Source organism: Ostreococcus tauri, assembly GCF_000214015.3.
Source record: "Ostreococcus tauri WGS project CAID00000000 data, contig chromosome 09, whole genome shotgun sequence".
NCBI classification, from domain to species: Eukaryota; Viridiplantae; Chlorophyta; class Mamiellophyceae; order Mamiellales; family Bathycoccaceae; genus Ostreococcus; species Ostreococcus tauri.
The window spans coordinates 595097-615738 of NC_014434.2; the positions used below are offsets into that span (position 1 = coordinate 595097).

Below are 20642 nucleotides of genomic sequence, written 5' to 3' on the forward strand. Positions count from 1 at the left end.
TCAGTTAATTCGTCGTTTAAAATTCCTCTCGCGCGTGCGCGGTGATTCGGTGACGGTCAATTGGGTCGGAAATTGTCCACGCCGTCAAACTTGCAGTTGTCGAAATTCATCTCCGGGTGCGCCGCCATGAAGTTTTTGAGCGCGTCGTGTTTGGACTGCTCGTCGGCGGTGGGCAAACCCAGCGACTTCTGACGCTGGTCGTACATCATCTTCTCCACCGTCGCTCGAGTGTCCCCGTCGAGATCGGCGAGACGGCTCGTCTCGGGCTCGGCCCTTCTCGTGTCGATCTCGGGGTCGCCGACGAGCACGCACGGCCACCACTCGGACGTCTTGAGCTTTTGCAAAAAGCACACGACGTACGCGTTGTCCTCGAGGGTCCAATAACAATCATCGGGCGCGATCGGGGCGTGGAATTTACCCTCGAACGCCGGTTCGATTCTCTTTCCGCTCGCGTCGACGAGGTGAAACGAAAACGTATCCATGGTGAAGTCGCACCGAACCTGCTTTGACTTCGTCCCCGGCGGAACCGCCACGCGCACGTCCACGTCGTCCAACGTCTGCGTCCACACGTATTTTTCCGCGTCCCCGCCGTTCCCTTTGTTCGGCATCATCGTTCCCGGCTTCAACGCGTTCGGATCCTCCTCTTCGTCGTCGTCGTCCGCCTTCGCCTCGTTCGCCGCCGCCGCGTCGCCCTCCGCGATCTCCGTCAACTTCCCCTCGCTCTTCTTCATCGCCATCTCCAACTGTCGTTGTTTCAGCGCCTCGACGCGTTGTTTCTCACTCTCCCGCGCCTCTCGCGCGCGCGCCGCTTCGCGCGCCGCCTTTGTCGTTCGCTCGCTCGCCTCGCGCGCCTCGCGCTCCGCCGCCCGCATCGCCGCCCGCGCGTCGCGTCCTCGGCTCGTTCGCCCCAGCGCGTCGCCCACCGCCCGTCCCGCCCGTTCGACGTCATCAAAGAAATCCGTCCGCGCGTCTAGGAACCCGAAGAACGCGTCCAGGAGCTGCTCGATCGGCGTCGTTCCCGGCGGCGCCGATCTCGCGCAGATTTCCGCCGCCTGGGTCAAGATCGCATCCGTCTGTCGTCTCGCCTCTTCGTTCTCGGACATCGTCACCACCGGGTGACCGCGCGTGAGATTTTTCGCGTCACCCGCGTCGCCCGAGGGTCACCCGCGTCGCGCGTCGCGCGATGCGGACGGGCGCGATGGCGCGCGCGGGGCGATGGGCGCGACATCGTCGATCGCCATTGCGCGACGGTTCGTCTTCCACCTCCCGTCGCCGCCGCGCGCGCGCGCGGGACCGGCGCGCGCGCGTCGTCGGTCCCGCGCGCGCGGGGGGGGGGCGCGGACGCGGACGCGGGTGGCGCGGCGGCGATCGCGTGGGATTTGAAATTTGTCCAAACAAACGACAGCTGTCGACGATGATTCCGTCCGACGTGGACGTGAACGCGGCGCTGCGCGCGCTGGAACCGGCGTCGAGGGATGCGAATGGGTTCAAGGCTCGAAGCGCGCTGGTGGCGATGCGAGAGCTCGCGATGGGGGCGATGAGAGATGGAAAGGATTGCGGCGCGGGGGCGAGCGCGTGTTGGAGCGGGATACGAAACGCGTTGGGAAGTCAGAAGAGAGAGATTCGATCGGACGGTGTGAAGACGATGTGCGCGTTCTTGGAGGCGCGGGCGATGACGGAGAAGGACGCGGAGGAGCGTCTGGGGTTCGCGTGGATGGACAACAATTGGAGGTTTCGCGTTTCGGCGATTGAAATTTTGAGCGGCGCGTGCGCGAGCGAAGGCGGAGCGCGGAGGTGTTTCGATCGCTTCGCGGGCGCGCTGGGCGATCGCGAGGCGGAGGTGCGCGAGCGCGCGATGGATGGTATCTTGATGGTGCACGAGCGATTTCCATCGGTCGTGCGCGCGGCGCTCGAAGCGGCGAGGGACGACATGCGTCCGCAGCACGTCAAGGAACTGGAGCGACGAATGAACGAGACGGAGACTGGTGTTCGCACCATCGCGTCGAGTGGTGGGAACACGAGTGCGAGCGCGAGTGAGGACGGCGCCGTCGTCGCGGCCCCGGTTTTGGGTGACGCTTTGGTGCCGCCGCCGCCGGAGAAGATTTCGAGCGAAAGAGAGCTCGCGCGGGCGATGGATCGCATCGGGCGAGATTTGAATCCGAGTCAGGATTGGTTACAGCGCATTGCGGCCATGGTACGGCTGGAAGCGATCACCCTCGGCGGAGGCGCCGATGTGTACGAGGAAACGTACACGGAGTCGCTTGGGAAATTAGTCGAGATGCTCAACGCGCAAATCGGCGATAAAAGAAGCGCGGTGGTGAAGCAGGTGTCGCACCTGATCGTCGTCCTCGCGCGCAACGCATCGACTGCGTTCGAGAAGTACGTCGATCAGTTCTTACGGGCGCTATTGAAGACGACCATCGTCACTATCGGCGTCATCGCCGAAAGCGGAAACGCGTGCATTCGCGGCGTCATTGCTCACTGTGAGGCGCCTCGCATCGTGAACATCCTCGCCGAAACGGTCGTGAACGAGCGCTCGCCGAAGATGCGCCGGTACATCGTCGAGTATATGACGCTGATACTGAAGAGCTGGAGTCTCAACGAGCGACAAATTGAGTCAATCGGTGGGGCGCTGCAAAAGACGCTGAGCGACGCCGACGCAATGGTTCGCTCGAATTCGAAGGCATGTTTTGAAGTTTTATCCGTTACTGCACCAGCGGCGAGTGAAGTACTATTGACAAAGGTGCACTCGAAAGTCGCGAGGACCTTATCCGGTGGTGCGATGGAGAGTGAATCTGAGACGAGAGGCTCGCGAGGTGCGAGTTCAAAGGGCGGAGCAGCGCCGAAGCCTTGGCAGAAACCGCCTCAAGGGAAACGTCCGCAGAATGATATTGTCTTTGAGGTTGTCGTGGCAGAGAAACCGCCGCCTGCCGGAGCGCAGGCGCAGCCGAAGCAGTCGATAGTTAATGATCGGCCTGGAAACGCCGCGACGCGCGCGCAGCCGACGCCCAAACCAGCTGCCATAGTTCCTGACATCGCCGAAGTGGTTATGTTTGCCGAGCGAGTCGAACGCGCGGCTGAAAGGGCGTCGCGCGCCGACGCGTGTTCTAAACTACGAGACGCATTAGACGATGCGGATGTTCGCACGCACGGCGCGAGCGCGGTGCAATTTGAGGCGCAGGTGACGCTACACGCGTCCCGCATCGCCGAACTCATTTTGGGCTACATATCGGACACGAATGCGCTCGTTATCGATCCCGCTCTCGAGGCCGTGAGCATTCTAGTGTATGTCGCGACGGATGAGCTCAAGCCGTTAATGCCAGACCTGTGCCTTGGCGTGTTTGAGTGTTTGACAGACTACAGAGAGTCAACGCGAGCACTCGCATCGGAGGCGCTCACGGCTATTGGAGACGCACACAAACCGGACGCACTCCTGCCATCACTTCTGCGCTCGCTGAGTCTCTCAGAGACGCCACGTGCGAAGACTGGTGTGCTTGAGTTCGCTCTTTACGTCTTGTCCGGTCGTGGCGGTGGTGCAAATGAAGTCTCGTATCCTCCAGCAAAAGTATCGCCCGATTTGGAGTCATGGATTGATTTAGTATTCGAGTTGGCGTGCGATGTTGACGAAGCTATGGCGAAAGCCGCGGGATCAAACCTAGCCGCCATTTACTCGCACGTTGATGACAGCGTCGTGACAAACCGACTGATGGGGAGTTCAGAGTTCAAGAGAGTACGATTCATGGAGGCGTTGGAGCGGCGCGTTCCTAAACTGGCGCGAGTTCTGCAACCTCTACTCGAAGCCGCACAGCCGCCGCCACCAAAGGCGAAAACACCCAAGTTCAAGGCCCCAAACGACGCAGGCTGCGATAGCTTGGATGATGACTACGCGGACCAGAACGTCACATTACTCAATCGAATGTATGAAACCATGAAAATTGAGGCGTCCCCGGCGAAACATCGAACGTTCGGTGAACGTGTCGTTGAAGCTTTAGAGGGCTTACGAGATGAAAACGTTGACGTTGTCGTTCGTTCCTTGCGAGACATCACGGCTTTGGTGATGGAAGATTTCGAGCAGTTGAAAACGTACCTCAAGCTGATCGTTCCGGCGATGTGCTCAACGATGGACGATAGGAATGAGCTCGTCGCCGCTCACGCGTTCGGCGCTCTGAATGCGATTTTCCAAAATCCCCGCATCGATGCCGGCGATGCCTTTACGGCATTATCGCCCTTGGTAAGTGCGAGTGCGTCATCGGACTCGCCGATGTACTGCGTGCAGACGGTGATCGATCACGCGATGACGGATGCAGAGGACATGGATATCATTCTTCCCTCGCTTGCACGGGCGTGCGAAAGCAAAACGCTCGCCGTCCGGCAGCGCGCTTTCCACGCGCTCGGCACCGTGCAGCGCGTGTTTGGGGCCGAGTTTGTGTCGCCGTTCGTCAATTCGATGGCATCAGAACATCGAGAGTTAATCGAATACTACGCACGAAAGTGATTTGTATTGATAAGAACCGTGTTCGTTTCTAGTGTTTGGATAAAAGCTGACTCAGCGTAAACGTATCGCCCGCGCGTGAGATCTAACTCACTCGACGTGCGCGACACGCGATGGCGTCAAAGCATCGGTCGCGAAAATCGATAACATTCTCATCGTTGAATAACGACGGCGCCTGCGAGACCTGGGACATCGCTTATGGTAGCCGCATTGTCATCGAGCGTCTTGGGAGGGAAACCGGAGAGCTGGAGTGAGTACCCAAAAGACTCGCTCGGGCGAGATTTGGCGATAAAGGAGCGAATGTGTCCGACAGTATGTGCGGTGTTGAACTTGGCAACGAGGCGACTGCCGTCGCGAAGGCGGATCTGAATGGACGTCGTTGGTTGGCTTTCATCAACGTCCCAATCCGACGATACCAGAGGTGCTGCGTCGGCGCTCGCGCTCGCCGCCGCCGTGTTATCGCTGGCGAGCGTGCGTCCAGAACCCGAAAATGCCTTATACTTGGGTTCCTTAGGCGGCACGTACGGCTCGTGTCGCTGCATCAGATTAATGTTCACGCGCTCGAGCCGATTTCTCGGCGCGAGCTCCGCCGGTGCCTCGCCACGACCGATGGATTCCATGAAAGCCATGTTCGCCGGATCATCAAACTGTCGAAGCGGTCCATCGTCCACGGTGAATCCATTCTGCCAAAACGTCACCACTCGACTGACGACGCCGCCGTCGCTTGCGTCCTGGCCCACGTCCGCCTCCTCCTCGTCTCCCGTCGAATTCAGCGTTCGCGCTCGTCCCGTGAACGACCCGTTCGAGCTTTTCTGCGCGTTCGGGTTCAGATCGTCCACGGTGCCGTCCACCGCTCCGCGCTCTCGCGCGCCTCGAAACATCGCAGCGAGGCGTTCCTCCGGTCGCTCTCTCGGGTCAATCACAGCCTGGCCGCTCGAAGCTCCGCCCGTGTACCACTCCTGCGGCGCCGGACCCGAGTTCTCATCGTCCGACGCCTCGTTATCGACGTCTCGGAGTCCTCTGACGTTGGCCTACGAGGTGCGCGCGCGCGGGAGAGGTCAGATTATGATTTGGTTTCGTTCGAGGCGGATTCCTTCGCGTTCGTCTCTCGCGTCGATGATCGCGATTCTAACGGTTTTCACGTGGCGTACCATGTGTCAATTCGGTGAATGCGTTGTCGGAGACACGTGAGCGTCGACGGGCGTCGACGAGTGCGGGGCGGAGGCGGACGTTTGGATACATGTGAAATCTGTGTAAAAGTGATGACCCCGCGCGAGGCAATGCGACTCGCACGCGATGCTAGATCATCAGCTAACGCGAACAAGCTAGCGCTTAGCACCCTTCTTCTTGCTCGCGGAGGCCCAACCCGCGTCGCTGTCGTCGTCATTGTCGTCACCAAAGGTGGTCGCTCCGCCACCACTGCCCTGCGCCGCGATGGCGGCAATTTCGCCGTTCCCGAGCCCCTCCGCGAGGGACGGATCGGCGCGCTTCTGACGAATAAGCTCGGTCGCGAATGCGTTTGCTTGGGGCGTTTTGCCGAGATACAGCGCCACGTACTCCTGTACCTCACCAGCGGAGGGCAACCCGAGCAAGAAGTCGACCAAGGTCATGTCGTCAGAGTTGTTCAGCTGACTCATCTGCGCCTTGCACCAAGCGCGAAGGGCTTGTTTGTTGTTCAGCGGCGGGAATCCAGTCGGTGGCGCAACTGTCCCAGATGCCGCGACCTGCGTGAGAGGTGCGATCGCGTTGCCAATGGAAGGTATCGGCTTCGGTAATGGCGTCGGCGCGGATCGAGGCGAAGGAGTTGGAATGGAGCCCATCGTTGACTGTGACAGCGGTTTCGGTGCGGGAACGCCAGTAGCCGCTGCAGCAGCCCATCCACCAGAAGCCTGCGCAGCCATCTGTTGCTGCTGCGAGGCGGCTTCGGCGGCGCGTCGCGCGGCGACGCGCGCTTCTTCCTCTTGAATTTCCTTCAAACTCTTTCCCACACTCGTGCCGCTGCTGCCCCAGGCCCCACCAAACGCCGTGTTCACGTTCGGCGGCGGTGCCTTTGCGGCTGCCTCAGCCGCCCGAGCCTCCTCCTCGCGCTGGATATCAAGGAGTGTCTTACCCGCGCTTGGTACCGCCGCTGCCGGCGCCGCGCCTCCCCACGCGGGACCAGATGGCGCCCGCGTCTCCGGTTCCGGCTCCGCTCTAGGGGGCATCTGCACCGGATGACGCGCTTGAGGCGGTGGAGCCGCCGGAAGAGGCGGTTGCGACGACGACGGCACGCTTCTCGCCGCGGGCGGAGCGTCCCACTTCGCCGACGCATCTGCACTCGCCACTTCTTGTCTACTCGCCTGATCATGCATATGCCTCTGCTCCAAATCCGCCAGAGACATACCCCGAGCCTGCCACGGGGCCCCACCTGCTTGAGAAGAGATACCGAGACCAGCGGCAAAGTCGGCGAGGACGTTTGACCTCGACGTCTGCGGCTTCGCGAGACCCTGCGACTGCTCAATCTCTTCCAGCGTGCGACCGCGAGGCGCTTGAGGCGCACCAGAGGGCTGCCCGTGCTGCTGCAACAGCCACGGCGGCAGTCCACCCATTTGCTGTTGTTGCTTTTGCTGCTGTGGCGGCGCCTGTTGCATCGGGATGCGGTATCGCCACCCAGTTTGTAACAACTCAATCAGGGGCATGAAGGGTGCGCCCGGTGGCGCGTCAACCGGCTTGCATGGTAAATCGTTCGGGAAGAAGCCGCCTTGATGCCAATCAATGAGCTCTTGTCGCGAGAACGGACCTTGTTGCTGCCCGGTGGGATCGAGATAAAGCCAATCCACGTTTGCCGGCACAGGTGGAATCTGTTGCTGCTGCTGCTGCTGCAGTTGCTGTTGCTGCTGCACTCGTGGCGGCATTTGCATCGGCGGCATGGAAGGCGTTTGCACGGGCGGCTGCTGTTGCGCCTGAGGCGGTAGTTGCTGCTGCATAACGCCACCGAGATGAGAGAGGTGCGGCATGAGCGTTTCTTCCTCCTCCAGGGCGACGAATCGAGACGTCTTCGGAGGCGAGGCTGCTCGCGGCGCCGAAGTGAGGTTCATCAAGCCTCGTCGCTCCTCCTCTGTGAGCTGCGGGAGCGCCGTTCCGAGGAACGCATCATCCGTGTTGCTCGCATCGGCGAGCGTGTTGCCCTCCTGAGCCCACTCCGGGACGTCACTCGTCTTGGTTGCGAGCTTCGGCTCCGGCACCGGCTCCTTCTTCTGCCAGTCTCCATGGCGTCCAAGCATGGTGATCTCCCACATAGGATCACCGGGCTTGATCGTTTTCAGCGGCACATCTGCTGCGCACACTTCCGCCGGAATCGTGCATGTGTTTTTCGCTTCCATCTCCCGCAGGATAGTCACGAGCTCCGCCGTGTCGTATCGATGCTTTGCCCCATGTTTCTCCGCCTTTTCCGTTTCCTTTGCAGCCTCATCATCGTCGGCGAACTGTCCACTCGCCGCTTTCTTCGCCATAACCGCCTCGAAGAACGCATCGCTCACGCTGCTTACCTGAAGCGCTCCCAGACTCAGCTCGAGCGCCTGCCCTCCGTTCTTCCCTCGCCCCATGGTGAACCCGCGTCCCGCCGGCCTCGTCGGAATCCCCTCCCGTGCCTGCGTTCGACCGCTCCCTTGCCTCGCACTACCGCCACCACCTTTTCCACCGTCTTCGCCCTTAGATGCGTCCTCGGTCCGCCCTTTTCCGCCCCAAGAACTTTGATCGCGTCCATCTCGCTTGCCCCAGTCGCCCTTCGGACCTCCCTGTTCCTTCCGTCGCTCCTGTCGTTCTCGTCTCGTCCCACGAGGACCACTCTCACCGTCTCGCCATTTCCCATCGCCGTGCTCTTTTCTCGAGCCGTCGTCCTGAGACTTTCTCGACCCGCGCTTCTCCTCCGAGCGTTGATCTCTCGACCCGTGGTGATGCGCGGTTTGCCATCCACCGTCGTCTCCGCCCTCCCCCGGCGCCCTAGACGCGCGCTCGACGTCCGCGACCATGATCCCTTCGCGATCGCCCACCGTCGAGGCGTCGGTATGCGACGAACGCCGCGTGCGTCGACCAGAATCCTCCACCGATTCCGAAAGATCGTCTCGTCGTCTCGAGAATTCCTCCTCGCACGCACCACCTCGAGCGCTCTCGCGCGCGCGATCGGCGCGCACGCACGCGTCCGTGCGGTCTCTTCGCGTCGGCGCGTCGACGATGCGACGAGGCGACGCGCGCGAGGTGTTCTGTGACGCATCGCGCGCGTCTTCAACGCGTGCTCGTGATCGACATCATCGAATCGTCAGTCGTCGACGCCCGCGCCCGCGTGGGCATGCGCGCCGTCCCGCGCGAGGCGCTGGCGACGCTGCGCGCGATCGGGGCGCGTCGACGCCCGCGCGCGCGCGCGAGCGTCGCGCGAGGGTCGAGTGAAGCGGCTGAACGCGTCTTCGCGTCGACGTCGGAGAGCGCGACGGCGAAGCTCGCGCGCGCGCTGGCGCGCACGGCGCGAAACGGAGACGTTATATGTTTGCGCGGACGCGTTGGATCGGGAAAGAGCGCGCTGGCGAGGGCGTTCGTGCGCGCGCGGCTGGGAGACGCGCGGGCGGACGTCCCGAGTCCGACGTACCTGGTGCAGCAGCGGTACGAGACGGCGACGGGGGAGGTGCATCACTACGATTTGTATCGATTAACGGGAGAGGGAGAGGTGTTGGCGATGTGTGATTTGCGAGAGAGCGCGAATGGGGCGATATCGGTGGTGGAGTGGAGCGAGCGGTTGGGACGGTTGACGCCGGAGGAGCGATTGGAGGTGCACGTGGAGACGACGAGCGGGGAGGCGAGCGAGCTCGGGGAAGTGATTCAGACGGACGAGGACGACGAGGAGGATTCGGACGAGGAGGATGAGGAGGATGAGGAGGTGGATGGTGAGGAGGTCGACGAGGCGTACGTAGACGTCGCGCCGAGGATGTATAGACTGGTAGGATTCGGACGATGGGCGTCGCTTGTTCGAGAGCTGAAACTGTGATAATAAAACTAGAAAAATGCGCCGCTTCGCGTCTGCTTACTTCCCATCCAAGATCAAGAGGTCTCCTAAATCGTCGGGTCCCCAATCGTCTTCGTCGTTGTCGACGTTACCCTCGTCGCAACTGTCGTGCCAGTCGTCCTCCATGCACGTGACGTCGTCGTCAAACTCTTTATCCTCGCTATCAGCGTCCGAGGTGTTCATCTTCGCCATGAGCGCGCGCATCAAGCTCGCTTGCATCGAGTTGAGCGTCTGTACGTTTTCAATCGTCCCTTCGAGCGATCCGGCGTGGATGGCGGCACCGAGCGCCACGGCTTCATCAGGATTCACGAGCGACACATTCGGCTCTCGTCCGAGGGTATTTGCCACGAATCTTCGCACGAACGGAGATCTCGTCGCGCCGCCGACGAGTAATATTTGATCGAAGGGCCGCCCGGCTGCGCGCGAGGCGCCATCCTTCTTCTTCGCGTTCTCCATTATCGCCTCCAGATCCACACCAGCGCTGTCCGCCGCCGCCGCCACAGGCTCCCGCATGCGTCGAAGAACATCGATGACGAGCTTCTCGAGTAAGTTTCGCGTCATCACCACCTTTCCACCGTCTGGCATAGGAACTTCGACCTGATCTTGATCGCTCAGCGCCTCGCGCGCCTTGCGGGCAACGTTTAGCGCTCCACGCGGGTCAACCTCGGCATCTCGCTTCTTCGCCTCCTCCGATAACCACATGGCGATGACTCGATCGAAATCGTCTCCACCGAGTTGTGGATCACCCCCAGTCGCCAAGACTTCGACAGTTCCACCGCCCACCTCTAGTACGCTCACATCGAACGTTCCGCCGCCCAGATCGAACACGAAAACCGTCTCGTCTTCCTCCACGTCGATGCCGTACGCCAACGCAGCCGCGACGGGTTCCTTCAACAGTTTTACCGTCGTCAATCCCGCGAGCTGTCCCGCCCGAATCGTCGCCTCCTGCTGCGCATCATCAAAGTACGCCGGTATCGTTATCACCGCTTTATCGATCGACGTCCCAAGTTCCTTCTCCGCCGCGTCCAGAAGCGTCCGTAAGACGCACGCGCTCACCTCCTCCGGCGCCACCAAACGCGTCTCCCCATTCTCACCCTCGATCGCGATCGACGCGTACTTCGTCTCCGGATGATTCACCACTCTGTACGGAAAATCTTTCGCTATTTTCTTCGTTTTCTTATACTTCTTCCCGATGAACCGCTTCGCACTGTGCACCGTGTTTCGCGCGTCCGTTCGCTGCATCCGCCTCGCCTCTCGTCCAACCGAGAACGACCCGTCGCTCGCGAAGCACACCACGCTCGGGATCGTTCGATGCCCCTGACACGCCACGATCTCCGCCTTGCCATCTCGCACGATCGCCACCGCGGAGTTCGTCGTGCCCAGATCGATGCCACAGATTCCGGACGCGCGCGCGGCGCCTCGTCGCCGCCTCGACACAGAATTCACTCGATGATGATGATGATTCCCGTTCGCGGCGACGCGGTTCGTCACGACGACGCGTCGAGCGGCGAGGGTGGATGTCGACGACGGTGGCGCGGACGCGTGGACGCGCGCGACGAGGCCGAGAGCTGGCATTTTCCCGGAACGCACGCGTCGCCCAATGGAGAGCTGGCCCGAGGGAGGACGACGGACGGTTGCGCGCGAGACGCGAGCGGGAGCAAGCGGCGCCGAGCGCGCGCGGTGGAGCGACGACGGTTCGGATGCGTGAGGAAGATTTTGAATGAAAGAATTTCATCTGGTATTGGTACAAAAGCGCGCGCTCATCGCGAATGGGTGGGGAGCTTGACTGGCGACGGAGCCGGAGTCGGTTGACGGCTCGACGGGGACGCCCGCGGGACGGAGACGAACGCGGCGTCGCCGAGCGAAGGGCCAATCTGGGCCTTCACGGGAAGCGGAACGCTCAGATTGAAGACTCCGGCGACGGATTCCATGGTATTTCGAACGATCCGTGCCGCCGCTTTGGCGACGCTGGCGTTCACCTCGAACACGGCTTCGTCGTGTACAGTCAGCACGAGTTGGCATCTGTCCAACAGGTGCTTCGCGCGCAGGGTTTCCATGACGAGCACGACAGCCGTCTTAAAGATGTCCGCCGCGCTCCCTTGACATACCGTGTTCACGGCTTGGCGTTCTGCCGCCGAGCGCTCGTCACCGCTCCTGGACAAGAGCTCAGGGAAATATCTGTGACGAGAGGAGATGGTTGTCACTCGAGGGATTGGCTTCTCCTCGATGGCGCGAGCGACGACGTCGTCGCGCCAATTCATCAGGGTTGGAAGCATCGATTTAAGTTCATCCACCAGTATTTTTGCTTTTTCATCAGATAACCGAAGCTCTCGAGCAAGTCTCTTCACGCCGCTCCCGTATAAGATGCCATACACCAAGTTTTTCACCCGTTGACGCTCGTCTACACTCACGGCGTTCAAGGGCACACCGCGCCATTTACAGGCCAGCATGGTGAATGGATCATCGTGCGCATTGACTGGTTCTGGATTCTGAAGCAGCGCAATCAACGTCTGGTCGCCGCTGAAGTGCGCCATCACGCGCAGCTCCAAATGCGAGTAGTCGACGCGAAGAAATACTCTGTCGGCGGGCGGCGTGAAGGCGGAGCGTACCGATATGACAGGCGCATCTAGACCATCGAACGCGTCGACGCACTTCATGTCGTGAGCCATTGAATGGAAATTCGGTTCGATGTGCGTTAACCTTCCGCAGTCATGATTGGTCTGGTGTATCGAGTACCGGATGCGCGAATCCATGGACTCGCCGTACATGCCAAGGAGCACATCCGCGAAGGTTAGCCTCTTGAAAACGCTGCGATGCTCCAAGATGAGCAACGGGAACATGTGACCACTTTGTTCATGGACTTCTCGTAAGTTGTCTTGGTCGATACTGTACACTCCTTTGCGTTGCTTACCAGTCTTTGTGAACGCCAACTCGCTCCCGGCGGGCGGTGTGAGCTTGAGGTGTTCGTAAAGACATTTCACCAAATACGCGTTGTCCGTGAACGCTCTTCGAAGGTTTGCGGGATGGAGCGGGTCAAGCCATTTCTGTTTTTTCGCGTACTCTTCCAGCTTCTTCAGCCGGTCATCCATGGCGGCAATTTCCTCTTTCAACCTTCGCGGATCGAATGGAACTTTCACAGTTTCCATCGCCACGATAGGAGCGACGAAGGGCATCTCGACCCGTATGAGGGCGCGAATCAAATCTTTAGCTTCGCACTCTTCCCAGAGGAAGCGACCCATGAGAAAGCAAGACGCGACGGCTCGCGACAGCGGCTTGAGATGCTCGTAACTTCTACCCTTGCGTTCCAGCAAAAGACACGCCGTGTCGACGCCGCTCTTCGCAGAGTCCAGCTCAGCGCTAAACAAACTCATTAGAGGCTCCGTCGGGTCCATACCATGAACCAAATCGTCACGAGAGCTAGATTGGACCTCGGGCGCGCTCGGTCGAAGCAACCAAGCTGCGATCCGAACGTCAACGCAGGGTGGGGCGAATGAGAAAAGCCTGGCTGAATATGTCGCCTCTTGATCGCCAACTATGTTGCACAGTTGTGCCTGCAAATTGATCGTAAACTTTTTCGGACCCTCTCTGGACAATATCGCCAGCGCTTGGTCGATGCGCACGCCAGCAATTTCACGTCTCGCTAGTTGATCGCGTTCATCGTGTCTCGGGTACAACAGCTTAGCGATGAAGACTGACTTCGCATTCAGCGCGACGGCGATGCGCACTGGTTCGTCGAAAGCACGTCGTGGGCCGGATGCGTCGATGTCGCTTCTTGGCTGAAACATCACAGAGTATTCCTCGGAGATCTCCCATGCTCGCAAGAAACTAGTTACGTTCTCCGGAGTATCGAGCAACACGGCGCCTGTCGCTCTATGAACATCCAGTTCCGTCGCGTTGATCGGCTCGTCGAACGCCATGTCCGCTTCAATTTCCCCTATCTCGGCCAGCCTAGCCTCAGCCTGCTCTCGCTCTTCACGCGCCTGCTCCGCGACGATGTCTCGGGCGTACAACAAAATCTCACGAGCTGCGCGAACGATCGCTGCTGGCGTCGACGCATCATTTTTGCTGTATTGCTTCAAAACTGCCGCAATTTTGTCCACGCTTCCCAAGGTCACGATGGATTTCGGATTGGTAATGCCACCCGCGTAAAGCGCCCTCGCACGATGTATGCCAATGTGCGGAATCTTCGTCAACTCAAGAATCTCTTCCTGCGCTCCAGCCGTGATTCTGTCGCTGATTTTATTGATGAGAAACTCCATGTCTCCCATGCCGAGGGTGCCGCAAATCGTTGCCACATACGAGGCAAAACGAGCGCACGCCTTTTGCTCTTCCGCAATGTCAAATGTGCGAAGACCGTACTTTTGAGCGACGACGTCTATCGGTACCTCTTGAATCAAATCGGTCAGAGCAAGGGCGAGGTGAAATCGCTGACACGTGATTCGTTGAAGCTTGTGCGCATTCGTGATGTCTCGTTTATTCACACGCAGTCTCTGGATGTACCCCTCGTCGATTTCGACTTTCCTTGCGATTCGCTCTTGTTCAGAGCTCAAATTCGACCAGACCGCGGCAAAGCGATCGAGCGGCCACGTCTCGCGCACGTTCAACGGAGCCCCGTCCGAATCGAGCACCGGCGGTGAAGTAAGAAGAAATAATAGGTGCAGCGGTGTGCTCAAGACCAAGTCCTCGCGAGCGATCCTTATGTCTCTGACGATTGGCTGAATCTGATCCAAAGGCATCATACCGCCAGCAACAGCGGTACCAAGCGGCGAAGAGTTCCACAAATACGTCGTCGTGCTCCACACTAAAAGCGCGTTCCGCTGGCACCACTGTAAAGCGTCAATGGCGATTTGCTTCACGGCGTCGTTGAAATCGTTCAACGCCGAGAGTAATGTACATTTGACGTACGCCAGGACGTCCTCGGGAGTTTTTACCAGTCCGGACGCAACGGCCTCTAACATAATGCGACGCATACCGATCTCTGCGACCGCGCTCGTGAGCTCCTCGCTCGGTCCACTCACAAGATCGAACACGTTTTCCAGGTCGGCACGTTTCTGGCAAAACACAATCGCAGATCCGCTCGCGTCTAGTCCCGCTCTTCCTGCGCGACCGCACATCTGCTGCACGTCACGCGCGGTGAGCTTTTTCCATCCCATGTTTGTATCTCGAAGAATCACGCGCCTCGCCGGTAAGTTGACACCCGTGGCGAGAGTGCTGGTGCAGCACAGAACTCGAATAAGACCCCGCTTGTACGCCCCCGCTACCGCCTCATTTTCTTCGCGAGACAAGCCAGCATGATGGTACGCGATGCCAGACTTGATGTATCCAAGTACTTCGCTCTTCTCGCCGAGGAAAGCTACGAAGCTCGTAAGGAGTTCACCCGACGAAGTAACGTTGGCACCATTGCACGACGGGTCGCACCGCATCATGGATTGAAGATCATCTGCTAAAATTTTGCAGGCCCTCCTCGAGGAACAAAACACAAGAACCGAGCCTTGCTCGTCGACGGTTTCTTGCGCGAGTTCAGCAATGTGTGCCACGTCCGAATTCGGTGATTTATTCGTCATCGTGCGAATCACTCGCTTGCTCTGCGGATCAAAAACCTCGTGCCCGCTCTTCACGCATACTTCGAGCCTCACGGGTCGGAAATCAGTAACGAACAGCCGAGCCGAAAGCCATTCAGCGAGCGATGTGAGATTCGGTATCGACGCGCTCATGCCCAAGATTTGCGTCGTTCGCTGATCTCGTACACCGCCACGTGTACGCCCCACCGAGTACGTTGTCTGGCTTTCGCCGTCGGCGCTTCCACGCGCATCGTTCTCCTCACTGAGTTTTCGTCGCCAAAGTCCGCTGGAGAACACGAGCTTGGTCAGGAACAGCTCCATCGTCGCCCCTCGATCGTTGTCTTGAATCAAATGCAACTCGTCAACTATGACGACACTGAGCTCGCGCAAGCGGTTGTCTTCAAGCAGACGCGACGTCACCTGATTCGCTCTCTCGGGTGTGAGTACTAACAGCGTGCTCGCCGACGAATCACTCGGAATTGTACCTCCGCGACCACCGTACATTCGACGCACGCGAACCTCAGAGCCCGCCAACAAATTTTCTAAACTATCCGCACGCTCTTCGCAGAGCGCAACAAAGGGTAGGACCATCATAGCGATGCTCCCAGGTTTCTCACGAAATCGTCGTATCAACAACACGTCCGCGACGAGACTCTTACCTCCGCTCGTCGGCGCGCTGTACAACAGATTTGAAGAACCGTCGAGCACTCCCGGAAGCGCTAGACACTCCGCCTGCCACGGGTACAACTCTCGCACGCCCTTTCGCGCGAGCGCCTCTCGCGCCGTCTCCGGCACACCCCAAAATTCTAAATCTACGCGCCGCCGCGCATCCCATCCCTCTCTCGGCGCCATTTTCTCCCCGATACTAATCCTCGCGCCGACCGTTCTCGAGCTCGCGCGTCTTGCTCGCTCCGCGCTCGCCTCCATCGCGCACCGCACCATCGCCCGATCGTCCTCGTCCGACATCCACTCCATCGATCGTTCGCTCACCCCACCCACATCCTCCGACATCACTCTCGACGCCATCGTTCCCGGTCCGCTCTGCGTGCGCGCGTTTTCCGCGCTCGCCCGCGCGTCGCTCGTCTCCGCCGCCGCGTCGCTCCATCGTCCTCGCTTCACCCTCCCTCGCGGCGTTCGATCGCTCGCCGCGTCGCTCGCACCGCGAACGACGTCCACGACGGCCGCATCCGCGTCGACGTCGTGCATGTCCACCTCCCGAGCGCGACGGACGCGACCGTCGCGTGGGCGAAAATCGCAATCGAGGCACCGCGACGCGATCTAGAATCGCGTTCGAATCCGTCGCGTCGCGCGTCGTCCGCGTCGTGCGATGACTCGATCGGTGCCCGCGGCGCGTCGTGCGCGCGGGCGGGCGCGGGCACGGCGCGGCGCGCGAGGGCGACGGGACGACGCGCGTCGGGAGGTGTGGATGCACGCTCGCGCGCTGGGCAAGTTTTTTTACACGCGCCGCGCTCCGCTCTATTCGCGCTCGGCGCTCGCGTTCGATTCCGAACGCTTGAGAAGGTGGTGCGCCAATAGAGGAAGATCTGGAAAGGTGTGCGCGACGTAAGCCTCGACGATCTTTCGGGACGACGTCCACGGATCGGCGTTCGTATCCTCGGGTTTGAGGAGGATTGAGACGTTGGCGCCGAGCGCGCGGAGCATGTCGGCGCGCTCCGCCTCGAGCGGCGGATGCTCGTGCATGTTGCGAACGAATCGCACGAGATCGAACAGGCGGTCGCCGTAGGAGAAGTCCCTTGGTTCATGTTGCTTGGTGGAGGGTTGATGTTCAGGGGTGCGGCGTCCGCGGCCTCGGCGGTTGCGGCGCTTGGCCTCGGTTGCGGCGGCGGCGGCGGCGGCGCGCTTTTCGTCCCATGTCTGCTGCATACTCGCCGTTCGTTGGACGTACTTTTCGGCGCGCGTCATGAGAGATGGAACGACAGCGGATTTCCAGTTACGAATCGTTTGCGCCGCGCGCTCGGCTTGACCAGGTCTTCCCTTCCATACCTCTCGCACGAGCTCGTGTTCGTCGAGATCAGACATGGCGCTCACGATGCGCCTGTCAAAAATTTCTCTCACCGCCTCCATGCAATCTTCGACGTCCCAGAGTACGGGGTGCTCGCACACCTCCGTCGCCGTCGGACGCTCGCGAGGATCGGGATCCAACATGCGATGCAAAATCTCACGGGCGCCTACTGTGGTGTGCGCAGGAAGCTGCGCCGTCTCTATCGCCTGAAGACTAAACTTGCCCTTGACGATTCTTTGGTTCTCAAATCCCACGTCGAGCGCGGTCGAGGCGTTCATGTCGAGCTCATGCATCGTTGATTGGGACTTGTTCCTCGAGTCCATCTTCTTATCTTGCTTGTACGGCGACTGTAATCCAGTCATGACAGTGTACATGAGGCAACCAAAGCTCCAGACGTCAACCTTTGGCGTCAACGGAGCGTTGAGCAAAACTTCAGGAGGCCGACCCTGAAGGCCGATGTTCACCCCGTATCCCTCGAACGTGGTGAGCGAATATGTGTTCCCATCCGTCGCCTTGTTCGCATCCTTTATTCTCACCCCAAGTCCTAGATCTGCAAGCTTGAACTCCCCTTCACCACTTCTCAAACAGTTATCCGCTTTGATATCATTGTGAGTGACTCCCGCCAAGTGGACGTCTTCAATCGCTAGAGCGAGTTGTCGGACGGCGTCCATGCGCTCGCCGTGAGGAATCTGCGGAACGCCTTTTGAGCCACCCGCGTTTTTCAGCCACGTCGCGAGCGACTCGCCGCATAATTCGCTGGCGGTGTAAATCGCCCCGTCGTTGCGATCGACGTCGAGTTTGCTCCCAAGTAGGTACGTCACGCGCGTACTGCGTTCGTTGAGATGCCTGTGAATTGCGACTTCGCGTTCAATGAGCGATCGCATATTATCGCCACGCTCACCAGGTGGCAGCGGTATGCGTTTCACCGCAGCTTCGCGACGACTCACTCTGTTACCAGCGCCTTCGTCGAAGTAACCTTTGAACACAATGGTGCCAAGCGAACCGCGTCCGAGAATCTCAGCCTCGTTGTACCAAATGTTCCTTCCGGCGTTCACCCATCGATCGCTATCAGAGTCGCTCCCAGACGTCGGCGCTGGCAGGAGTGAATCCGTGATGCGATGGGCGCGAATGAAGGCTTGGATTTGTCGTTCCAAGTTCTCCAGTTTGGTCTCCGCGCTGAACACTATGTCGGCGTCAACTCCAGCTTCCTTCGCGTGCATGATTCGCTCCCTGAGTTTTACTGGGTCGACATCCTCCGCTGCGTGCAGTAAATCTTTCGCCGCGATCAGAGCGTTCACTCGGTCGCGACCGAGCTTGTTTGCTTTCACCGCCGAGTCGACGTCTTGGGCATCCAAATTCAACGCGTCCATGAGCTCTTTTGAGATGTCCTCTTCGCTGATTTCATCCATGTTCTGAGCGGAAACCTGCAGCGCGCTTCCTGCCAATCGCGCTTGGATGCGTGACGTCAGATCACTCAAAAGCTGCTCCATTTCGACGCTCTGCGACTCGAGAGCTTGCGGCCCGCCTTCCACGGGCATCGGCGCCGACGCAGTCTCGTTGATGCGACTAACCGTATCTAAGAACGCTTGTCTGTGCATCTCGCCGAGTGCGGCGATCTGCTCTAACGAACCGAGCTGCATGTTAAATGCCACGACCGCGGGCTCGCTTTGCGCGAGGTTCACCTGGGACATCCTTCCCTTGACGTTCCACATCTCCCGTAACAATGACTCAGCCTTGACGACATCGGCATCATCTCGCGAGGAGGTGACTTCCTTCGCGCGCTCGGTCAGGTTCTGCAACTCTGCGCGAAGATCCGCCTTGCGCACCGCCATTCTAAATTCTCTGAGCGCGTCAAATATTTTCGTGACCGGTGGAAACACTTTCATCTTGCCCTCGGGGGTGCCGTGAAACGCCACGAGTTTTCGCTCTTCCTCTAAAATCTGTTCGTCCGTCATCTCTCCGCGAAGGAACTTGTGCGTGTGCTGCGTCGTATCCACAATAGAATCGCCGAAAGACCTCGTCCTCGAGCGGAGACGGTTTATAAACCGCAAGCCCCCGAAGATGGCGTTCATCAAGAACCATCGCGAATCGTGCTGCTTTCCGAGGTACGGCGCCGTGTATTCATCGAACCACTTCCTGGCGCGATCGCTCGTCATCTCGCCGATTCTGTCGAGCTCACCGGCGGACATCATCTTCGTTACCTCTGGTAGCGTCAATCCGTTGTGCGACCATTCGTTCAACCATTGACTCTGAATGTCGTCGAGCTGCTCAATGAATCGAGAGTTGTGCTCCTCCGCGGCAGCGGAGCGCGTCAAGACCGTGAGATCGCTCATCAACTCATCCCACTGACGGCCGACGGGGACGTTCGATCCACGATGACCAGAAAACTCTAACCCGCACACGACGACGCGCACGTCGGATCTCTTGCCAATGCGAAGTGCGGTTTGAATGTCCTTCTCCACCAGCGCGCGGTTCTCAGGAGAATTGTGCACCGGCGGGAGAACCCAGACGAACAACTGCGGCGGCAGAGTGCCCATGAAATCTGAAATCTCTAGCTCGCTCATCGGCACGACCGTGATGGGCGACTCTGGCTTTAAGTCTACCACGCGTCCCGATTCCTCGATACGACGAACGAGGATTTGATGTAAACGCAACCCCTCCCAATCGCGCGGTAAACCCGCGAGGGACATGTACGCGTTCGAGCGAAATCTATGCATGAACGGAAGAACACTATACTTTGGCTTCTTCGAAGCCTGCATGAGCAACATGTTGGCCGTCATGTAATCGAAGAGAGCCTCGCCGCGTGGCGTGAGCTCGATGTCCATCGTCTTGTTACTTCGCACGTTGTACAGAAACGTCGATTTTCTCGACGACCCCGAGCCGAAACTAATATATTTACCCTTGGATGTCTCGTTCTGACCGACTATAGCGCCCACGACGGCGATGTTGTGCTTTGCGTTTTCAATGGATGACGCGCACAACCACTTCCACAACGCCGGCGCGAAAGACGGCGTCAGCGCCTCCTTCGCCGTCGGCTCCGTCGCCCCCATCATGCGTGCAATCCATTTTGGCGACGTCAGCGCCGGCTCGTACACCTTCTGCGCCGCGATGCTGTGTTCCGGGACGTCGGTCCCCGTGAGCGAGCTCGCCACCGTCTCTCGCGTCCAATCGTACTCCTGCCCGAGCCACGCCTTGAGCACCCTCGATCCCGGTCGCGGCACCTCCAACCCGAGTTCTTTCGCCCGCGCGAGCTCGGTCGCCACCGTCGTCCCCGACGCGTACGCGCTCGTCGACGTCCGCCCGCCCGAGCGCGCGCGCGCCGCCGTCGCCGCCCCCGCGACGTCCTCACCCATCTCCGCCCCTACCCGTCGCCCCACCGCGAGCGCGCGTCGACGCATCCCTCCCTATCCACCCAAGTGGTCGTCACCCCCGTCCACCGCGCGCGCGCGACGCCGCGGCCCACCGCGCGCGCGCGCCGAGCGATCCACCGCCTCGCGCGTGCGACAACGAAATCCACCAATCCACCCCACG

General features: G+C 59.9%; 8 protein-coding genes across 8 annotated transcripts; 2 read left to right on the plus strand and 6 right to left on the minus strand.

The window, feature by feature from the left end:
• Nucleotides 1-56: 56 nt before the first annotated feature.
• On the minus strand, nucleotides 57-1103 carry OT_ostta09g03820 (HSP20-like chaperone; the record flags this gene model as incomplete). Its single annotated transcript, XM_003081325.1, has 1 exon — nucleotides 57-1103. One exon carries the CDS (start codon nucleotides 1101-1103, stop codon nucleotides 57-59), a length of 1047 nt encoding a protein of 348 aa, XP_003081373.1.
• A 95-nt stretch (nucleotides 1104-1198) lies between these two features.
• Nucleotides 1199-4495, plus strand: OT_ostta09g03830 (Armadillo-type fold; the record flags this gene model as incomplete). The annotated part of the gene is made up of 1 exon (XM_022983429.1): nucleotides 1199-4495. One exon carries the CDS (start codon nucleotides 1199-1201, stop codon nucleotides 4493-4495), a length of 3297 nt encoding a protein of 1098 aa, XP_022839694.1.
• A 149-nt stretch (nucleotides 4496-4644) lies between these two features.
• OT_ostta09g03840 (SEP domain) lies at nucleotides 4645-5646 on the minus strand (the record flags this gene model as incomplete). Its single annotated transcript, XM_003081327.1, has 2 exons — nucleotides 4645-5523; nucleotides 5644-5646. The coding sequence occupies 2 exons, from the start codon at nucleotides 5644-5646 to the stop codon at nucleotides 4645-4647; spliced, it is 882 nt and encodes a 293-aa protein (XP_003081375.1).
• Nucleotides 5647-5817: 171 nt separating this feature from the next.
• OT_ostta09g03850 (GYF) lies at nucleotides 5818-8502 on the minus strand (the record flags this gene model as incomplete). The annotated part of the gene is made up of 1 exon (XM_022983430.1): nucleotides 5818-8502. One exon carries the CDS (start codon nucleotides 8500-8502, stop codon nucleotides 5818-5820), a length of 2685 nt encoding a protein of 894 aa, XP_022839695.1.
• Nucleotides 8503-8819: 317 nt separating this feature from the next.
• Nucleotides 8820-9509, plus strand: OT_ostta09g03860 (tRNA threonylcarbamoyl adenosine modification protein TsaE; the record flags this gene model as incomplete). The annotated part of the gene is made up of 1 exon (XM_022983431.1): nucleotides 8820-9509. The coding sequence occupies one exon, from the start codon at nucleotides 8820-8822 to the stop codon at nucleotides 9507-9509; it is 690 nt and encodes a 229-aa protein (XP_022839696.1).
• A 36-nt stretch (nucleotides 9510-9545) lies between these two features.
• Nucleotides 9546-11102, minus strand: OT_ostta09g03870 (Heat shock protein 70 family; the record flags this gene model as incomplete). The annotated part of the gene is made up of 1 exon (XM_003081330.2): nucleotides 9546-11102. The coding sequence occupies one exon, from the start codon at nucleotides 11100-11102 to the stop codon at nucleotides 9546-9548; it is 1557 nt and encodes a 518-aa protein (XP_003081378.2).
• Nucleotides 11103-11287: 185 nt separating this feature from the next.
• On the minus strand, nucleotides 11288-16294 carry OT_ostta09g03880 (Helicase, C-terminal; the record flags this gene model as incomplete). The annotated part of the gene is made up of 1 exon (XM_022983433.1): nucleotides 11288-16294. One exon carries the CDS (start codon nucleotides 16292-16294, stop codon nucleotides 11288-11290), a length of 5007 nt encoding a protein of 1668 aa, XP_022839697.1.
• Nucleotides 16295-16564: 270 nt separating this feature from the next.
• OT_ostta09g03890 (Serine/threonine-/ dual specificity protein kinase, catalytic domain) lies at nucleotides 16565-20464 on the minus strand (the record flags this gene model as incomplete). Its single annotated transcript, XM_022983434.1, has 1 exon — nucleotides 16565-20464. One exon carries the CDS (start codon nucleotides 20462-20464, stop codon nucleotides 16565-16567), a length of 3900 nt encoding a protein of 1299 aa, XP_022839698.1.
• Between the last annotated feature and the right edge of the window lie 178 nt (nucleotides 20465-20642).